The sequence below is a fragment of the Augochlora pura genome, chromosome 2, assembly GCF_028453695.1.
Source record: "Augochlora pura isolate Apur16 chromosome 2, APUR_v2.2.1, whole genome shotgun sequence".
Taxonomy (NCBI): domain Eukaryota; kingdom Metazoa; phylum Arthropoda; class Insecta; order Hymenoptera; family Halictidae; genus Augochlora; species Augochlora pura.
In genome coordinates, this window is record NC_135773.1 from 9,234,967 (window position 1) to 9,252,283 (window position 17,317).

Sequence of the window (17,317 nt, forward strand, 5' to 3'; positions counted from 1 at the left end):
AAAATTATATTTTCTGATGCAAAGCGTCTACAGGACAAGGAAAACTTCCAAATATCATTGATGCAGTGAACATTGCGAGTAACAATAAATTCTGTTGCAATAACAAACGAATATATTCCACTTAGACATTAAATTGGTACTCTTACTGAATACATTCAAATACCAAAAAAAAAACAGACTATTCGCCTCTATTGAACGGTATAATAGCAACATACCCCATGATCAGCATCGAGTCTGGTTACATATGGAGGGACAAAGACTCACCTCGCTCAGATCGACGACTTCGCCGGTAACTTCGTCAATAACGTCCCCGTAACATTTCCCCGCCACGGAACACTTGTTAAAAGTCATAATATTCTGTGTGAGTGTTCCGGTCTTATCGGAAAATATATATTCTATTTGTCCCAACTCCTCGTTTAACGTGGTAGTCCTTGCCTTAGCGTGTGTATTCGTGGGCGCGTAGTACATCTCTTCGTCCCAGTTAATCAAAAACGACTGAACGAATCGGATAACTTCGACACTCACGTACAAACTGATTGGCACTACCGTGTTCAATACAATAGCGTAAGAAAAGAACACAAGCAGAGCGATCACTGTGGCACCACCCATGGGCTCGGTAGGCACCAGCGAGTCCCATGGCAGATACACTTGGAAATAACGGCCCACGAGGCTCTCCCAAATACCACAGCCAATCATACAGAACAAACACATCGAAAGTAAAAAGAACACTATCCCGATGATCAGAAGATTCAGCAGCCTATCTATAGAGGTCCTCTTAAATTTGGTCTTCCCTGAGTTTTGCATCAATTTGGTATCCTTGCCTGCAAAGATGACCACCCCATAGCACCATTGCGTGTTCCTGAGCACGCAACCACGTAATATTATTTTATCGTTGTCCAGTGCGTATCTGTAACAAACACAGGACAGTTGCTAGACGAAACGGTAGAATCTTATACCGAGATTACGTTGACAATTATAAATTTATTTATAATTACAGAGATGTATATATATAACATCCTGAGCTTGTTCATTTAAACTATTAGTATTTATGTTTTCTCAGTTTGTTGACTACAGAGAGTACTGTGAAGTAATTGGCAACTTTCTATAGATCTTACGATTAAAGAGATTACTCACTTTCGTCCTCTCCACGTGAGAGTACCATCAAATTTATTTAGCAAGTTGTTAGGTGTTTCACAAACAATCTCTCCATCGAATTGACCAATCATTTCATGGTTATCCATCATTTCGGCAGTTTCGGGTAAGCACTGCCGACACTTCAAATTCGTCTCCCTGAAATGGTAATGTTAGTATTACTCTGGTTATTATTATTGATTGGTCTATTTCTGTTTATGAAGATTCAGAGGATCATCAATGTTAATACAAACCCATCTAATTCCGCAGTTTCAATGTAACAAAGACCGTTCGGCTCACTAGTAGATAAAAGAAGGACGTCGGCAGCAACGAACTGATCGTTCTCCATTCTGATTACATCGCCTACTTGGACTTGCGACCACTTTTCTTCTCGGAGACTAGTACCTCGGAGAGTTTGGGATTTTCGATTGTTCACTTGCGAGTCGCTGCTATGCCGTTGCTAAAATACATTTTATATATCAATAAGGATTATTAAAAACATTCTTGATACGTAAAGTATTCCACGATACGATTCAATTACAAGAAGGGGTGATTTCTTGCCTAATCAATTTATCCTTATCCAAGCAGTCTCGACTTAATGATTCTTGTACAATTGTTAACTTAATCTACAATTTCTTTATGACGCGACACAATAAAATCCATTTATACAAGTTCTTGAGATATTGCATAAAAGCATTTGTGAAGATTGCCTTTGGTTCAATTTTTTATTGAAGTGTGTAATTTCGCAGTCAAGATAAATAAATCAAGATTCATAAAGATCGAGGATTTTGAAGTTCAGTTCAAGGTCAGAAATAAATAATGCATCGTGACTGTGGCTCGGACTGGAGACAAGATCGTGTTACGATCAAGATGACTGGTCTCCTCGGAGAATTAATTCTTAATTACCGTACTATAATCGAATCAGAAGTATCTGATCGAAGAAGATCTCTGCTTTAAGGATATGTATCATTCGCACGTGCATTTAAAAATAGCACGTTGTGAGTCATCTCTATTAAATAAGTAGTCTAACGTTCGGCGGTGGGCATGAATGAATGAACAAAAATATAGCACGTTCCACAAATATCGACACTTCAATTTAAATCACCATAAATTACGTTTTCTGATAATGTCCAGAATATTAGCCATTACTTTAAAACCAAGAACATTATGAAATACTCTTTAAAATAGACCATTTTAAATAAAAAAAATATTTTTCTGATCACTTGACTGATTTTTCGGGACAGAACAGTTTTGCCAAATATACTCTCGCCAGAAAACATCATTAAGAGATCACCCCGTGTACGAGAAAAGCGTGTAGTCAAATGTCTTTTATACTCACAAAATCGTCGTAAGCATCTTTGATGGCAGTGAGCATGAGCACCCCTATAAGGGGTATGGCTGTAGTGATGGGGGTCAAAGAGGAGATAGCGGGGATCACCTGAAGCACCAGCAGGCATAGGAAGTAAAAGTTGGCGAGCCGTTGAAATTGCTCGAATAAATTTAATGGTAGGAACGACAAAACCGAATACTTGGACGTCTTGATGTAGTTGTTCTAAAAAAGAAATGCAATAAGAGGAAAGTTCGGACGTCGTTCTTAAAGTGCTCGCCGTCGTCCGGTTTAATCGACGCCGGCGAACAGACACTACGGAGCATCATCTTACCGCATAATTAAACTGTGAGTTGAACTCGCGATTATTGGCGCGAATTCTCCTCTCCGTTTCTGAAAAACAAAGAAGAGAAACCATGATTATCTTGTGACTCGTGAATACGGTCGTATACACCATGTTGTCAAAAAACACGATCGATGATTCTCATTTTTGCGCGATGTTGTTTCTAGCTCTACAGATCGCGTTCCCTTAAACATTTCATTCGAAGCTAGAACGTAATGCGCTGGTTCTATCTCGCGGCTCGTTATTAGCGGCCGAGCAGGACGTGGAATAGCAAAAACCAGTGAAAGTAACAATTAAGTGTTACGTATGAATGAAACAGCTGAACGCCGTCGCCGCGAATTAAATAACGACGAAACTAAATAACAGCGCGTGCCCACTGTTGCGACACGATATAACAATCGACGAACTGGCAACAATTCGAGCCTTTTATTTCTCGGATTTCGATAGTAACGCTCGCGCAATGTTTCGACGCTATTGTTATACGAGAAATCAAAGTACAGCAGTCTATTCTATTTATACGTGCGTGGGAGGGTTTTTCAAAATCGCGCTTTGTCTTTCTCCTTGAGATCGATATCCGTAACGCTAATACACGTGCGATCTTAACATGAAACCTACCATGTCGGTCATTTCCTCAAACTCCACATCTTTTTTTTCAAGTAATTTTTCGATTTAAGTGATCTCTATTATTGCAAACTTTCGAAAATTGCTTAAAATTCAAATTTAATGCTTATACAACTGAAAAAACTGTTATAAACGTCATGTATTTTAGCGTGCTTCTGACACTTGATCGTATAAAAAAGGGCTCTTTCCTTTTACAAAAAAAAAAAGAACAAGACAATGAGCGATATTATTAATGTTACAGAACCAAATTAATAAAAAAATGTACACTAAACCAGCGAAACAAATTTTCCACCGTATTCAACATTTGCGCGTCAAGTTCAAACAAGATTAAAAAATAAATGACTCAGAAGACATTCAAAGTCATGCATTCAAAAAATTCGAGGCTCTCGGCCTGTCCCAGAAATTGTTTCAGCAAACGGTGTCCTAAATCATAATGATAAATCTCGAGGCTTACGAAAGTCACAAACCGCCGTGAAACTTGCCAGCCGGCAAGAGAGAGCACCCCGCGTAAACGGTGATTCAGGCTAATAATTTAAGGTAATTGCAAAACGAGATAGCCCTAGAATCGCGTGCGAAGCTGCAATTAAAATCATGTAAACAAATGCGCTAAGTCGGTGGCGGCCGATGCGAGCTCGTTTGCGCGAATGTGGTGAACGGTTGGCGGGCCGTTGCGCAACGAGACACGTCGAGGGTGGCGGCTGGATTTTACAAATAAAACGGATTACAGGATTAGGTGGGGACAACCGGGTTGACTAACGCGCCGCCAGTTCTTCCCGGGTGCGAGAGCGCATTATCGTAACCGCTTCATCTAAATGGAGGCTGAAATTTGCAAATGTTACAACACCGCGCCGCGCCGGCCGCCGCTATCTGATTACAACACGGACGAAGTACTTCCGACGCAATCGACTGTTCCTTTTGCACGTACAAGTACCCTTTCATAGAGTCCGGGCATTAAGGGAATCGGGTCAAGTGCGTCAGACTTTATGGCGAATTTAAGAATTAAGAATCTACTGTAGGAAGCTAACGTCGAACGATTGCTCGGTGGTTGCCGAGTCGTATCGATCAGAACAGTCTAAAACTAGCGTAGAGGAGTCAATTACAGTGCCCTGTTGATGGACTTTAGATATTTTCGCTAATAAACAGCACATTCGCTGTTTAGATAACTAAACAGCATATTTTTGAGCAAAATAGAAATTGTCTGCACCGATTAAAAGATATATAAAACTAAATAGCATATTCGTTCTACACAAATAAAAAGAAGTTAAATAAAGTAAATTGAATGTCTTGTACGATAGATATAAAGTTAAAACTACCAAGCAGCAATAGTAACTGATTTGCATTGTTTCGTAAAAGTGAGAAGACTTAATTTATATAGGCACAGTAATTGCCTACCCAAAAGTAATTACCTCGACTACCCTTGCAGTAATTTGTTTACAAGCTGAGGGACAATTTTAGTGAATTTACTGCATATGGCGAGTTGTCGAGCATGGTGTGGTTATGTCTCTAAACTTGCAGGGTCTTTGAGAATTAACGAGACCAGCGTGCCACCAAGTATCTTCGAAATCGAATTCTATAAGACGTAAGTATAGTTTGGCCAGACCAGTTAGAAAACCCATAATAAATACCGAAGGTCGCATGATTTTGATGTTATACCACTAGCCGTGGCAATTGATAGTCATTTATATCTCGCCCTCCTTCGATTGCAGACTGCTGTTGAACAAGTATGCTATCAATTTGACAATTCTATCGATGTCCGAATTAAACTGACCACCTTCAATTCTATAGACGCGACGATTCTACTGTTTCAGTGCACCTATAGTCGTCCTAACTTGAAACCACTGCTGACCTAAATCTGTTACAGCCCTTAACTTCCTATTGGATTCAAATTGCTACTGTCCCAGCTGGCTACCAATTTGTCCCGGAATTAAACTGATCTTCGCTCCTCACCGGGCCTATGGCCGGTGCCATTGTGCAGTCTTTTCCTTTCATTTTCCCTGTCTCACCGAGCTAGATTATTAGAGTGCGGATTTTATGCATTTATGGGAAAAATGTATAGACGAAAAGTATTATATAAAGCAGGTAAAGAAAAATGTATAGTGAAAAAAATAAAAGAACCTAAAAATAATTGTTATATTAATTAAGTCTTACAATTGACGCAGGCAATTTTTATTTTGTATAAAAATCCGCAGTCTAACTATTATTCTTAACTTCTTCCTACCCCTAATTTCGCATCTGTTTTAGACAGCTAACATTTCAGCTTGGCACCAATACGCGACATTCATTGATCCTAGACCGAGCTACCCTTTTTTTACTCCTATAGACGCTACACGATTCTACAATTCTAGTGCTCCTACATTCATTCCGGCTTTACACTTCTACTACCCTCGATGTCTCACGGTACTATCGATTCCACGCAACCGCTACTTGCTGCTCGCATTAATTTCAGAATTGCATTGGTCTCCTAATTAAACTAGCCCCCAGAGGACGCCACGGATCTACAACTTCGCACTACCACTACAATCCCTAACTCCAAAACCAGTGTTGATCTCAATTCCTTCGAACGTCCACATTAGATTTAGACTGCCATTCTCCTACTATATCGCAATTAAACTGAACTTCTCACTGCTGCTACAGACCTTACTGGTCTACGGTTCTAGGGCTTCTACGTTCATCCTGACCCCAACTGGTTCTCGGTCAGCCAAACTACATCACGTCTACGAACTCGGAGCAAGTGACACAGATGCAGGTGGGGACCAATCAAAGATTGGAGGTCTGAAATTCAAGGTGGGGCAAGGTCGACCATGTCTTTATAGGATAAAGGGGAAACTAACACTGTTAAATTCACTACTGAGACAGAAGAAGGCTAAAATCTAGGGTCGGAGGGGTGGAGGCGGATGGGCGAATCGAAGATCAAAGAGGAGATCTGCTAATGATAAAACCCAAGGTGCAACTGGGTCAACGATGTTCTACAGAGTGAAGAACAGACTAACGCAACTCCTAGCGGGCCAAGAAGATCAAATTTATTTTATGAAATCTTCACAACAGCTTGTTTAAAGCAATGCTAACATAATCCGCAAAGTAGTAATCTACGGAAAGATTTCCTCTTACAAAATCTTCATAATAATTTGCACGAAGTAAAACGATGCAAAACAACCCCAAGCATTGAATTTAACTTTATTACTTGAAATAATTATAAAACAGTATAACCATGTTATTTCAGATAGTTATAAAATAAAATGATGTATTATTTCAAATAAAATGACATGTTAGTTGAAATAACACTTCAAATAATACTATTTCAGAAGAGATCGCAAGCCCAGAAAGAACTACAAAATGAAATCACATGTCATTTGAAATGGTATTTCGAATGTCATTTCAAATGTCATGATCCTAGGGAGTGGGAACAGTGGAAGCAGATGGATAAATCAAAGATGAAAGAGGAGCTCTGCTAACGATAAAGTCAAAGGTAGAACATGGGCAGAGTTATTCTACAGAGTGAGGAGCAGGTCACCGCTGTACAAGAAGACAGGGTCCAGGGTGGAGGGAGGTGAACGTCGTTCTACTAGGATGAGGGAGAGGCTAACCCGACGAGACTCACCGCTGGAAAAGAAGGAAGTGCTGCGGCCGATGCACTCGGTCGGCGGCGGTGAATTCGGTGGCGCCGAAGACGAAGTGGACGCGGCTGTGGCCGATCGGTACCTGGTGCCCTTCCAGATTACCAGCTTGCCGAGCACCGTGAGCAACGATTCCCGAAAGGTGTTGTGTCTGCTGGCGCCGCCAAGACTGCTGGACGAGTCCCGTTTCGAGCACTCGCCAACGGCCTCGACTTCGTCCGAGGACGAGGCCAGGTTCACAACCGTGTGCTGGTTGTCGGCCGACGGGTCCAGCGGCAGATGGTGCAGCTGCAGCTGCTGCTTGTTCCGTGTTTTCCGGCGCTTCTTCTTCTTCTTCCGCGTGCCGCAGCCTTCCTCGTCGTTGTACCCGGTGGCCGTCGATCCCTTCCGGCTATCTTCGGCGTCCGATTTCGTAGCCGTGCACGTCGCCGAGACTCTGTCCGCCTCGTCGCAGTCCTTCACCTTCGACCGTCATGCAACCGGGCAATCGTGTCAGCGTTATGGCGTCTTCGCGGTCAACGCGTTAACGATTCGTCGAGGACACGCCGTTCGGTGCTACAAACGCGCTTCTTGCGTGACCCGGGTAATAACTACTTTTCTTTTTTTTTCTCCGGGTCTCTCTCTCTCTCTGTGCGGGATTATTAACGTTTCCGTTGGATGAACCGTCGGTGTTTCGGGATTTACCTAGATCGTGATTCACTTCGCGTTTCTCGTCTGATGCAACAATGCATCATCTGACCTCGAAAGACGCGATTCGAATGTGGAAACCCTAGAATGGTCACGATGTTGTGCCTACCCTGATAAAATAGTAGGATAATCAAAGGTTTTTCATTATTTTCTGTCCTCCCACGTTCAATTTTTGTACCAGTCGATAGACGCTGAGATGTATTTGACAAAGTAAAAAATGAGCATCATTTTGTCTAATGGAATGATAGTTCCAAGTTAATATTATTCTGAGATATCGTCAACCATGCTTGCTTAATATAGAATATCAGGATTAATCTTTAATACACGTACAAATAATTTATTCGATACTCATATTTACGATATTGATCTAGTATTTTCCGCCAGTAGTTGTTATAGTATATTCTAATGTATTTTGTTGGACTTTGTAGATTTTGATATATATATTTCTTATATTTAACAAAGGATTCATGATATACTAAAAGCAGCTGTTTAGTTTATAAAAGTAACAGTAAGTCTGTTTTACTCTAATTTTGAAAGAGTGTTATTGTAATAATTGCTACAAGTAACAACACATGTATCATATAAATAACTCATAAATAGACTACAAATTTTTATGCAAACCAAAAATTTGTCTGCAGCAATTCCATGAAGTAGGCGATGAATAGAATATTTTTTCTTTCTCTAATAATTCTAATAGATTAATCGCCATTTTCACGGGTCGCGTAAACTAAGTGTTCCAAAATACTCTTTAATAATCTCGTTTAGCTATAATATAACAAGAAACATTTTTTGCGAAAATTATCTTCTTTCGCCACCGTCATTCTTCTTTTTATTTCGGCGTGTCAATTTTTTAGATTCGAAGGAATGAAGTAACACTCCTACGTCGGAAGTTCATTAGACAGAAATAAAAAGGTGAAGTCAGCACATTTTTCGCGTAGGTTTGGATCATGTATGCATTCACACAGTTTCTCATCTTCGATTGCTGATAGATATAGCAAAACGACCTGCTTTTCTAGCGATTTATAGCTGTTCTAACCGGTCTCTGGTATTCTTCCGCTGTCTTTTTCTTATCATAATGACGAAATGCAGAAGAAAGAGAAAGAGCCCCAGCAATCCGAATATATTAATATCTCTCACATTGTCGCTCAGCTTGGGAACGAAAATGGACAACTTGGGAAGATTGTGCTTTGCGACGTAGTTTTATACAGGGTATCTCAAAAGTTACTCAAAATCGAGAAACGAGAGGTTCCTTAGGTCATTTGAAGTAACTTTTTCCTTAGCACAAATGCAATCTGCAGCTTTCTTTACGAGTTACTGACGAAAAACATCGAAAGATCCAACACAACGAGAGGTTGAAGCTCAACTTCACTCACTGGTTCGCCTCTCATTGATCACTGTGTTTTGTTAATAATTCGTAAACAAATTTGCGGATTACATTGTCACTAAGGAAAAAGTTACCCCAAATCACCTCAGGAACTTCTCATTTCACTCCGTAATTGTTACTAATCGGCAATTCTAAAAACGAGCCACGAGACTCGAATAATCGTATCTCGCCATTCCAAGTTTGCCACTTGCATACCCAAACTGAGAGACAATGCAAGAGAAATTACTGTAAATACACTTTCGCCACCTCCACTAAGTTGCAGAAGCCAGTCGAACTCGTAATCATAACGCTAATGCAATCCCCACAGAACTTTCGATCTTAGCAGAAGTCTAGATTGATATTCAAAAGTGGCTGGCAACCTCCCTTCCCGCTGCTTCAATCTTCCTCCCCACAGGAAGAAGCATAAGCTGTCTGCCCCATCGAATAGAGATTTGATGTAGAGCGGAGATTACAAACGAAGTGCAACGGTCCGGAACACGGTTTCTCTCAAATTTCGTTTCGACGTAGTACCGTCCATAAGAGGACTTGGAATCAGAATTTCAGCGATTCCGTAAAGGGCGTCGAGAAGTCTAGGAGAAGATTTAAGATCGTGATGGGAGGAAGCTAAGTGTCAGGAAACAAATGGATTCGTCCAGAAACGTAAACAATCGACGGTTTACGTATTGAACAGCGCGCTGCGTTCGAGATGGAATAATATACTGCTGTTTGACCTGCCCATATGAAGTCGCTGTAATCTAAAATTGTTCTCTGTTGGACATCCCGCAAGGAATTCACAGAAGGTAGAAATTGGACAAGTTGGGTCTAGTGATTCACTGAAGCTGTTGCAGAGCAATATCTACGTTAGCATGAACGATACTCAAAAGTGCTAGAGGTATAGATTGTATGGTTTGAAAAGACATATATTGCGGTGGAAATTGGTATTTTTTCTTAAAGATCGTATTTCTCGAGATTTCAGGATTATCGATATTTTTTTAAATGGGATTTAAAATTTTAATTTCTATCATTATATCATAGCAGCTAAGGTCAAAACCAGGTTGTAAGATTATAAATAAAATACCGCGACGCGTAAAGTAAATGAAATTCGTCAGAGTATTATTAAAATGATGTTTTCATTGAGCGATATCTAAATATAATCACTTCCTGACTGTACGGGGTGTGGTACCTAAAACAAGCCTCCTAATCATCTCCTTCACCTCTTCATGCAGTTTAATGGAATTACTGTAATATGATTACTTCGTAATCTGCGGATACTATTGTTCTATATTTCTTGCAGAATCAGTCATAGCTTTTTGCGATATACGGACGTAATCTTGTAAGATTACGGCTACAGAAAATAATCGAGTTTTAATATATTGTTGACTGATAATTCTACGTATTCCTAGCAGAATTAGATAGCTGCCATTTAAAACAAAACAGCTAAGTTAATGAGAAGAGCAGACGCTTTTATATCGCACCTATCTATTTTGTAATTAATACTAAACCTACCGAGCCCTAATTACTAGACTGTGAATTTCACGCATTCGTTACAAAAACGAATAGGTCCAATGTAAAACAGTGAGAACGTGAAAACAATTAAAAAATATTATCACTGTGAATTTGTTAAAATGATTCGAGAGAGAAATAAATGTCCACGTGGCACTTGGATCTTGCGCATAACGTGCAGAATTTTTATTGCACATAAAAATCTGCAGTCCAGTAGTTACTAAACCGTAGGTCTGATTTCTAATCGGGAGAAGAGACGAAAGAACATACGGATCGGAACAATCAGGACACCTTGAGCAAGACCGACATTATTCTCAAGCTAAATGTGTCACCCGGAAAACGTCCAATATTAAACGTTCGTAACGACCGAACTATTTCCACGAATAAATAATGGACGGCGATCGACCAGAGCTATTACCGACAGAAAAGTTGACTTTTTGACAAAATCGATCCTCGCAATTGCGCGACGCGGCGATTGCAGCTGACGCGTCCGTTGTACGTACAAGGGGATATCGATTGGCTTCTACTTTCTGCAGCTATGTCGCCTCGCGGTAATGGGTATAGAAAAATGATTAAGCGGCGTCCACGCTCCAGAAAGCGCATTTGGAAAACTGGTGCAAATGTAGGGACGAGAAGTAGAAAGAGAAAGAGGGAGGGAGGGAGGCAGAGAGAAAGAGGGAGGAAGAGAGAGAGAGAGAGAGCCAAGTCTCTCGCTCGCAAATGTGTCACGGACAGACGCGACGAGTGCGATTCGACAGACTTTTCCGGCGTCCGCAATAAAGCTGCCGATTCGCGAATCACCGTGAAGTCGCGTGCCTATAATACCATTTACCATTTACCCGTGGTATCGTACATGCCGTTTTACTTATGCATGCACCGCATCGCCGACGGCTGGTCGACGTTCATACCGTCCGCTGCGCACGACACAATCAGGGAATTGGGTTTCTAGGAAACCGAATATTTGTTTATAGTCCGAACCTTGATTTGGTGATTGATCTATGTATATCCGCCGTTTCGCGGGAAACCAGACATTTGATTATTGCAACCGATCAAATTGTTGGGGTCGCATATTAAGCACAATGAGCTGGAAACTCGTGTATCGTGGGAAAAGTGACATCTTTGAGCTATTACATTTCGAGACAACTTTTGCGTATATTTACCGATATCTGGACTACAGACTTTACGTACCTATAGCAAAATTTTGTAAATGCAATTTAAAATACTAGTACGATCGAAAGAATTATAAAATATCCGTATATTATTTTGAATCTATTGTACCTTTGTACTCAAATGATACCGCTTAAGGGATAGCACAAAGCTGCTGATAGTTATTGTACTTTTAAAATCAACAATTTTTGACAATAAAAACTGTTTCAATACGATCTACATTTATTAAAACTAATTATTTCCCACGTATTTTATATTTACTTTAAAGTGCTACTTAATTTTTTGCAAAGAAACACGATTGTGTTTTCGTAGGTGATCTGAGAAATGCTGATAGTAATAATTAATGAAATTTTCATCAACTATTATACACCTCATTCTAAAATCGGAACGAATTCATGACTATACTTGACATTTCTCCCCAATTTTTATGAAATCTAGTGCAGAAATGAGAATTTGCATAAAAAGAATTGCAATCTAATTAAGCGAGAGCCTGCTACTCGTTGAAATTACTAAAAAGCTTGGAGATTCCAAAGAAACGATTCAAATCTAAAATAAAGATTTCAGCTGTAAAATTCGGACCGCAAGGTAACGATAATTCTTAATTGGGTTAATTATTTATTACTTATTGGGTTAATAACGATAATTCTTAATAAGGTTTGAAAAAAAGATTTGGTTGTTCGGGGCCTGCTTGACCAATCAGAAATTGATCTTAAAGACCGGCTCAATGACCCCGTCGAAGTGTTTATTCTAGCAAGTTGGTTCAATGTCGCACATAATGAATGCAATGCGACAAGATTGAAACTTGCATGGGAAATCAACAGGAATGACGCTACAGTGGACTTGGAAAAACCCCGGCGAAGCAAGTACAAAACTTGCACAAACCTTCCTGAGATTCGATCTTGAACCCGTCGGCTTACGAAACACGCGCCTCTGCAACCGAGCCATTGCAGTTCCGACTTACTATACACTGTATGATAACTATCGGTATTCGCTTTGCCAAAGATCGTTGTCGTTTCGATCATAAAGCGATCATTGGAAATATCCAACACTGGAATTACAACGAGGGTAATCATTTACGAGTACTCGAATCACGTTATACGGTTCACGAGTGCCTATTGATCAAGCGGCAATCGTGTTTTCATTTCTGCAAACGTTGCAGAAAACGTTGCAGAAATGAAAACACGATTCGAAGAGCAGGCTGCTCGCTGAAAAATATTGCAATCCTAATTTTTGGGATATTGAAACGCCATGAGACTGAAATTTTTAGCAATCGAACTTCAATTAACCGAGATTCGGTCACGTCAGTTAAACGCAGATAAAGGTCGCGTGGGGTGCGCGACACTCCGAAAAACGTGTGAAAATATCGAAAACAAAATCACGCTATTGTGATTCTTAATTAAAAGCTAGTGCAACTATTGACAACTATTGTCAAGGGAGACCTCGACGGTATAATACCAATACCCCCTTTTCAATGTGACTTTCAAGTTCGATTCCGCGATTAATTAATCCCTTACGCTAGAATAATTCTTGAACTTCGGAAGTCAGTCGGTACACCGTAGGGATTCAACTAGCACAGCAATTTGTATCTTTACTAATCGGATTCCAACGATTACCTTGAACGTTGTCCTGTATATGCCACGCACGCACATGAGCAACAAACTCACACATATACAACAACACACGGTCGCGTTCCCTTGCGTTCGCCAACCCGCGAGTTCGCTAAAATCGTTTCGAACGAACTAGATCGTTGTTTCCATAATCACATCAACTTTCTGTTTGCACTCTCCTCGAGCTAGGAGTACCAAAAGGATATACTAGCACGGTGGAACAGAGATTTCGAGGGCGAAATGGGCCCGCCGTGTTTGAACGCCGGCGCAATTGCCACGGAAAGTATTGGATTGTCCACAAAGCCTTTCGATCTTTTAGTGCCAATGCCGGATGGCGAATGATCATTTCCGCGAGCCAAAAAACACTGTGATTGTTGAGCCACGAAGTCCACGAAAAATACAAAAGTTTGACGCAACATCGAATTATTACTGGCGGACATAGAATAATTAGATGCAATTAAGGTGAAAAGTGTTTGCACAGCTCTTAGAACTGTTCATCCCGTTTATAATCGTGCCAATTGACTTAAATTTTTTGGAGGATGTTAAAGATGACTAAAACATTGTGTTCTAGAATTGTTATTTGATGGGATGATAAGAGAATTGAAAAATTATATTTTTTCAGCTTTTCTACGTAATTTATCTTCATTTGAAAAGTTCCATTGAAATCGGTTGACATTATTCAGATTTGAAGCTCATGAAGATAACAATTTTCTACGTATTACAATCAAAAATAGCGAAATTCTACATGTTTCAGTAGCTGTGTAAATTATAGAATCATATGATTCACATTCGATTAGGAGTTCTTGAGAGCCACGCGTGTTCAAAACTTCTCTTAATCACAGCAGAGTAAAAAAGTTCGCGAACTGAATTTTTCTCGAAGCAATCAGTAATATAATCTAACTTTTTCAGTCTGTCTAGTTGACCTGTGCTTTTGCTAGCGCCTTCATTAATTAATCACGATTACCGCGATTTCTTGAATACTCTGTTACCAAATATGACTATATCGATATTTAACCCCTTCCCGTGCCATTTAGCTCGATGAAACTCGGGCCCGAGCGGTCCGCATCAACGCGCACTAAACAGACCAGACTGATGTTTGTAAACAGTCGCAATACGATCCGAAATGTAGATGCCCGCAATGCCTGTGATGTTCAGAATACATACTTCCAAACTATTGGTGTGTTTTCTACTTTTCGCCAAATCCATGGTTGTTCTGTCGTATCTTCCTGTTTACTACAATCAGCTATAATCATATGCCTTATTCGCTTTGCAACTGGCATAAAATCGTTACTATCAGAAGATTCGTTATCACGACCTTCATTACACACTTTTGTACCTTGCATTTTGAAGGGGTTTCTTAAATTTTAATAATCGAACTGCTTCGTAACAGCAACGACAAGAATCGTGACTAACTGTTCTGAGGTACTGAGAGGAACTAACATTCAGTCACGAGCGTAACGGGAAAAAAATCAGTCCGCGAGCTCGGCTTGTTATGTTTACGTTTGGCCCAAGTATGTGTTCGCGACTCAGACTCGCGATATTTATGTTTGGACAAAAATCTTCATCGCGAGTCTGACTCGCTAAAGTACGGGAAGGGGTTAAACACATCATACTCACAGTTTCAAACAGATACGAGGCAGCGACTTCTTTTTATTTTTATCCGTTGACGGCCCCACCGTGGACGCGGTAAATACCGTCGGCCGCGATAAGTACCGGCGACAAAAACCGCCGGGCAATATTTCAATGGGACGGCGTAATAAGGAAAGACATTACGGGCTTTGTGCATCGTCCGTATGCCGCGGAATGGTGCAGCTGCGAAGTGGTTTGTTCGCGCGCTCGCCGGCCGCGAGTCGATATATCCAACTCCGATGCGAACCGTTCCGCGCGTGGAGACAATTTACAGGTAAACGGGCTTGGGATCAGCTTTCCGTTTGCTCGCTGGAAAACAAGGAGTTCCCCCTAACGAGATTTCTTTCATCCGCGTTTCGATTGGAACGTCGAAATTCATGGTCTCATCTGGCTGGCAGGCAGCCGAGGCCATCCTCGCGGCCCTAACTACGGGAATATTTAATACCGCGGCTTAGGAGCGCGCGATAGCCGACGCGGGACTGTAAACTTCCAATCCCTATTAGTTATTCAAGGCTGGAAACACCTGACATTATTTATCGCGGCGTTAGGTGCCGCAGATGCAGTTAGCTCCGTGAATCACTCTACGATACGGATTCAGACGGGACTAACTGGGCATTTTTTGTTGTTGTGGGAGTGACAGAACTTTCTCGTCTCTCTGGGCCTTTTACCATTTCATTGAAGTTTCTGGAACGACCGCTTGGCTGCTTCATTATTTTTAATATTTGGTTTATGGCTATAATATTGTTTGTTCAATACGTGTGTTACTTGCAGCAAATATTAATTGTAGAAAACAGCTGTGCTTTTTAAATTCAGTGTTAACACTAGGTTCGCGGGAGTAATCAACATTTTTAATATAAAATTATCGAGATTGTAAACATACGTCTATGGAGAATTTACTTAATAAATTTATCCCTTCTTCAATCAAAATAATTTTTAATAGAAATAAATTACACTATAAAACTCTATAGAATTCTACCACGTTCGAAATGTTTTTTTATCCTAATTTGCTGTTGGATTCTCCGGAAGATCTGAGATCGTTTCAGATCGAGGAAATTCCGTAGGAACGAGCCTAACTACGGCACCGATTTACTAAGAGCCATAAGCTCTAGCGCTTTGGAATAGTACGAGATCCGAATGTCCGCTGTGCTTCTATTAAATTTCTTTAATTTCGAGTGGTTTCTATAGAGTCCACCGAATGGAGAACAGATTCTATAGCCTCTATAGACGATTGGAACCTCCATGGTCCCTCGAGTCTTCAAAAGGTTGTCGCAAGATCTCTGGGATTCGAATACCTACGGCTCAAAATCGGTCCATCGACTACTATCGCGCATCTCTTTGATCTAGATTAATCCTTGCATCTTTTTCTCGCGCGAAGAAATATTTATTAACCTCTCACATATGAATTCCTAAACTGATCTCCATTCACATGTTCTTTACTGTTACTGGCAACTTTTTGTATGGTAGTTTCAATACTGACCTATGTAGGAATAAATTGTCAATCCCGAATTTGAATATCGTATTTTTGCATCGAACATTAGACTATCAGCTTTTTGTTACATCAGTTCTGAATATTTTTTATTTAGGTCCTAATTATCTTCTCGTTCGCCTAAACGATCGTTATCGATGATTATATGAAAATAAATTCAGGGAAACGATACAGTTATCTACAGTATGAACATTCGAAACAATCGATAATACGTTGGATTATTTCAAGACACGATTCGTTAAACTCTACAACAGAAAAACAATTCGGAGTAAAAGGATAAATGTAATTAAAAATTCGATTAGATCTGTAAACAGTTCGCGAGAGAGATTAAGATTCTAAATTCCCGGATAAATTGTCTCGAGTCTCACAAATCAATGTAACCTGTCTCCAATTCTTTAAAACCATGTCGAGTCGTTGTTATCACTGCACGATCATAATCCGTCAATAAATTGTTATTTTTACACCGATAACAGATGAAAGAAACTCGACCTGATGTCAACACCCAAGTATTTCTAACTCCAATAAAGATAAAACACTTGCCCTGGTATTCAATGATTTTCTAGAATATTCTCACATTTCTGTTATCTCCGATAGCTACCGTGTACACATGGAGGATTCAGACTATCGTAACTGAATTTTTTCTCATCAATGGTATTAACGCACAGAGAGAGCCACGCAAAAACTGCGTTAATCACCAAACGGCACACGAGAGCCAGCGAACGGAAATCCAGTCGAGATTATTATTACATAGTGTACGCTTTTTGAAAGAGAAAGAGAAAGCGAGAGCGAGAAAGAGAGCGAGGGAGAGAGAGAGAGAGAGAGAGAGAGAGAGAGAGAGA

The 17,317-nt window shown here is 40.3% G+C and overlaps 1 protein-coding gene across 5 annotated transcripts in view; it reads right to left on the bottom strand.

Moving 5' to 3' along the window:
* The window catches only part of Atp8b (ATPase phospholipid transporting 8B), a 69,090-nt gene that overhangs the window by 11,459 nt on the left and 40,314 nt on the right, over positions 1-17,317 (bottom strand). For 4 of the 5 annotated variants that reach the window (XM_078194538.1, XM_078194521.1, XM_078194511.1 and 1 more), the window contains exons 4-9: positions 7,021-7,498; positions 2,793-2,851; positions 2,471-2,683; positions 1,386-1,591; positions 1,135-1,290; positions 265-907 (exon numbers count right to left, since the gene is read on the bottom strand). In XM_078194538.1, the coding sequence (XP_078050664.1) occupies positions 265-907; positions 1,135-1,290; positions 1,386-1,591; positions 2,471-2,683; positions 2,793-2,851; positions 7,021-7,498 (1,755 nt within the window). The remainder of the gene's footprint in view (positions 1-264; positions 908-1,134; positions 1,291-1,385; positions 1,592-2,470; positions 2,684-2,792; positions 2,852-7,020; positions 7,499-17,317) is intronic. The other variant, XM_078194546.1, reaches the window with a different exon arrangement.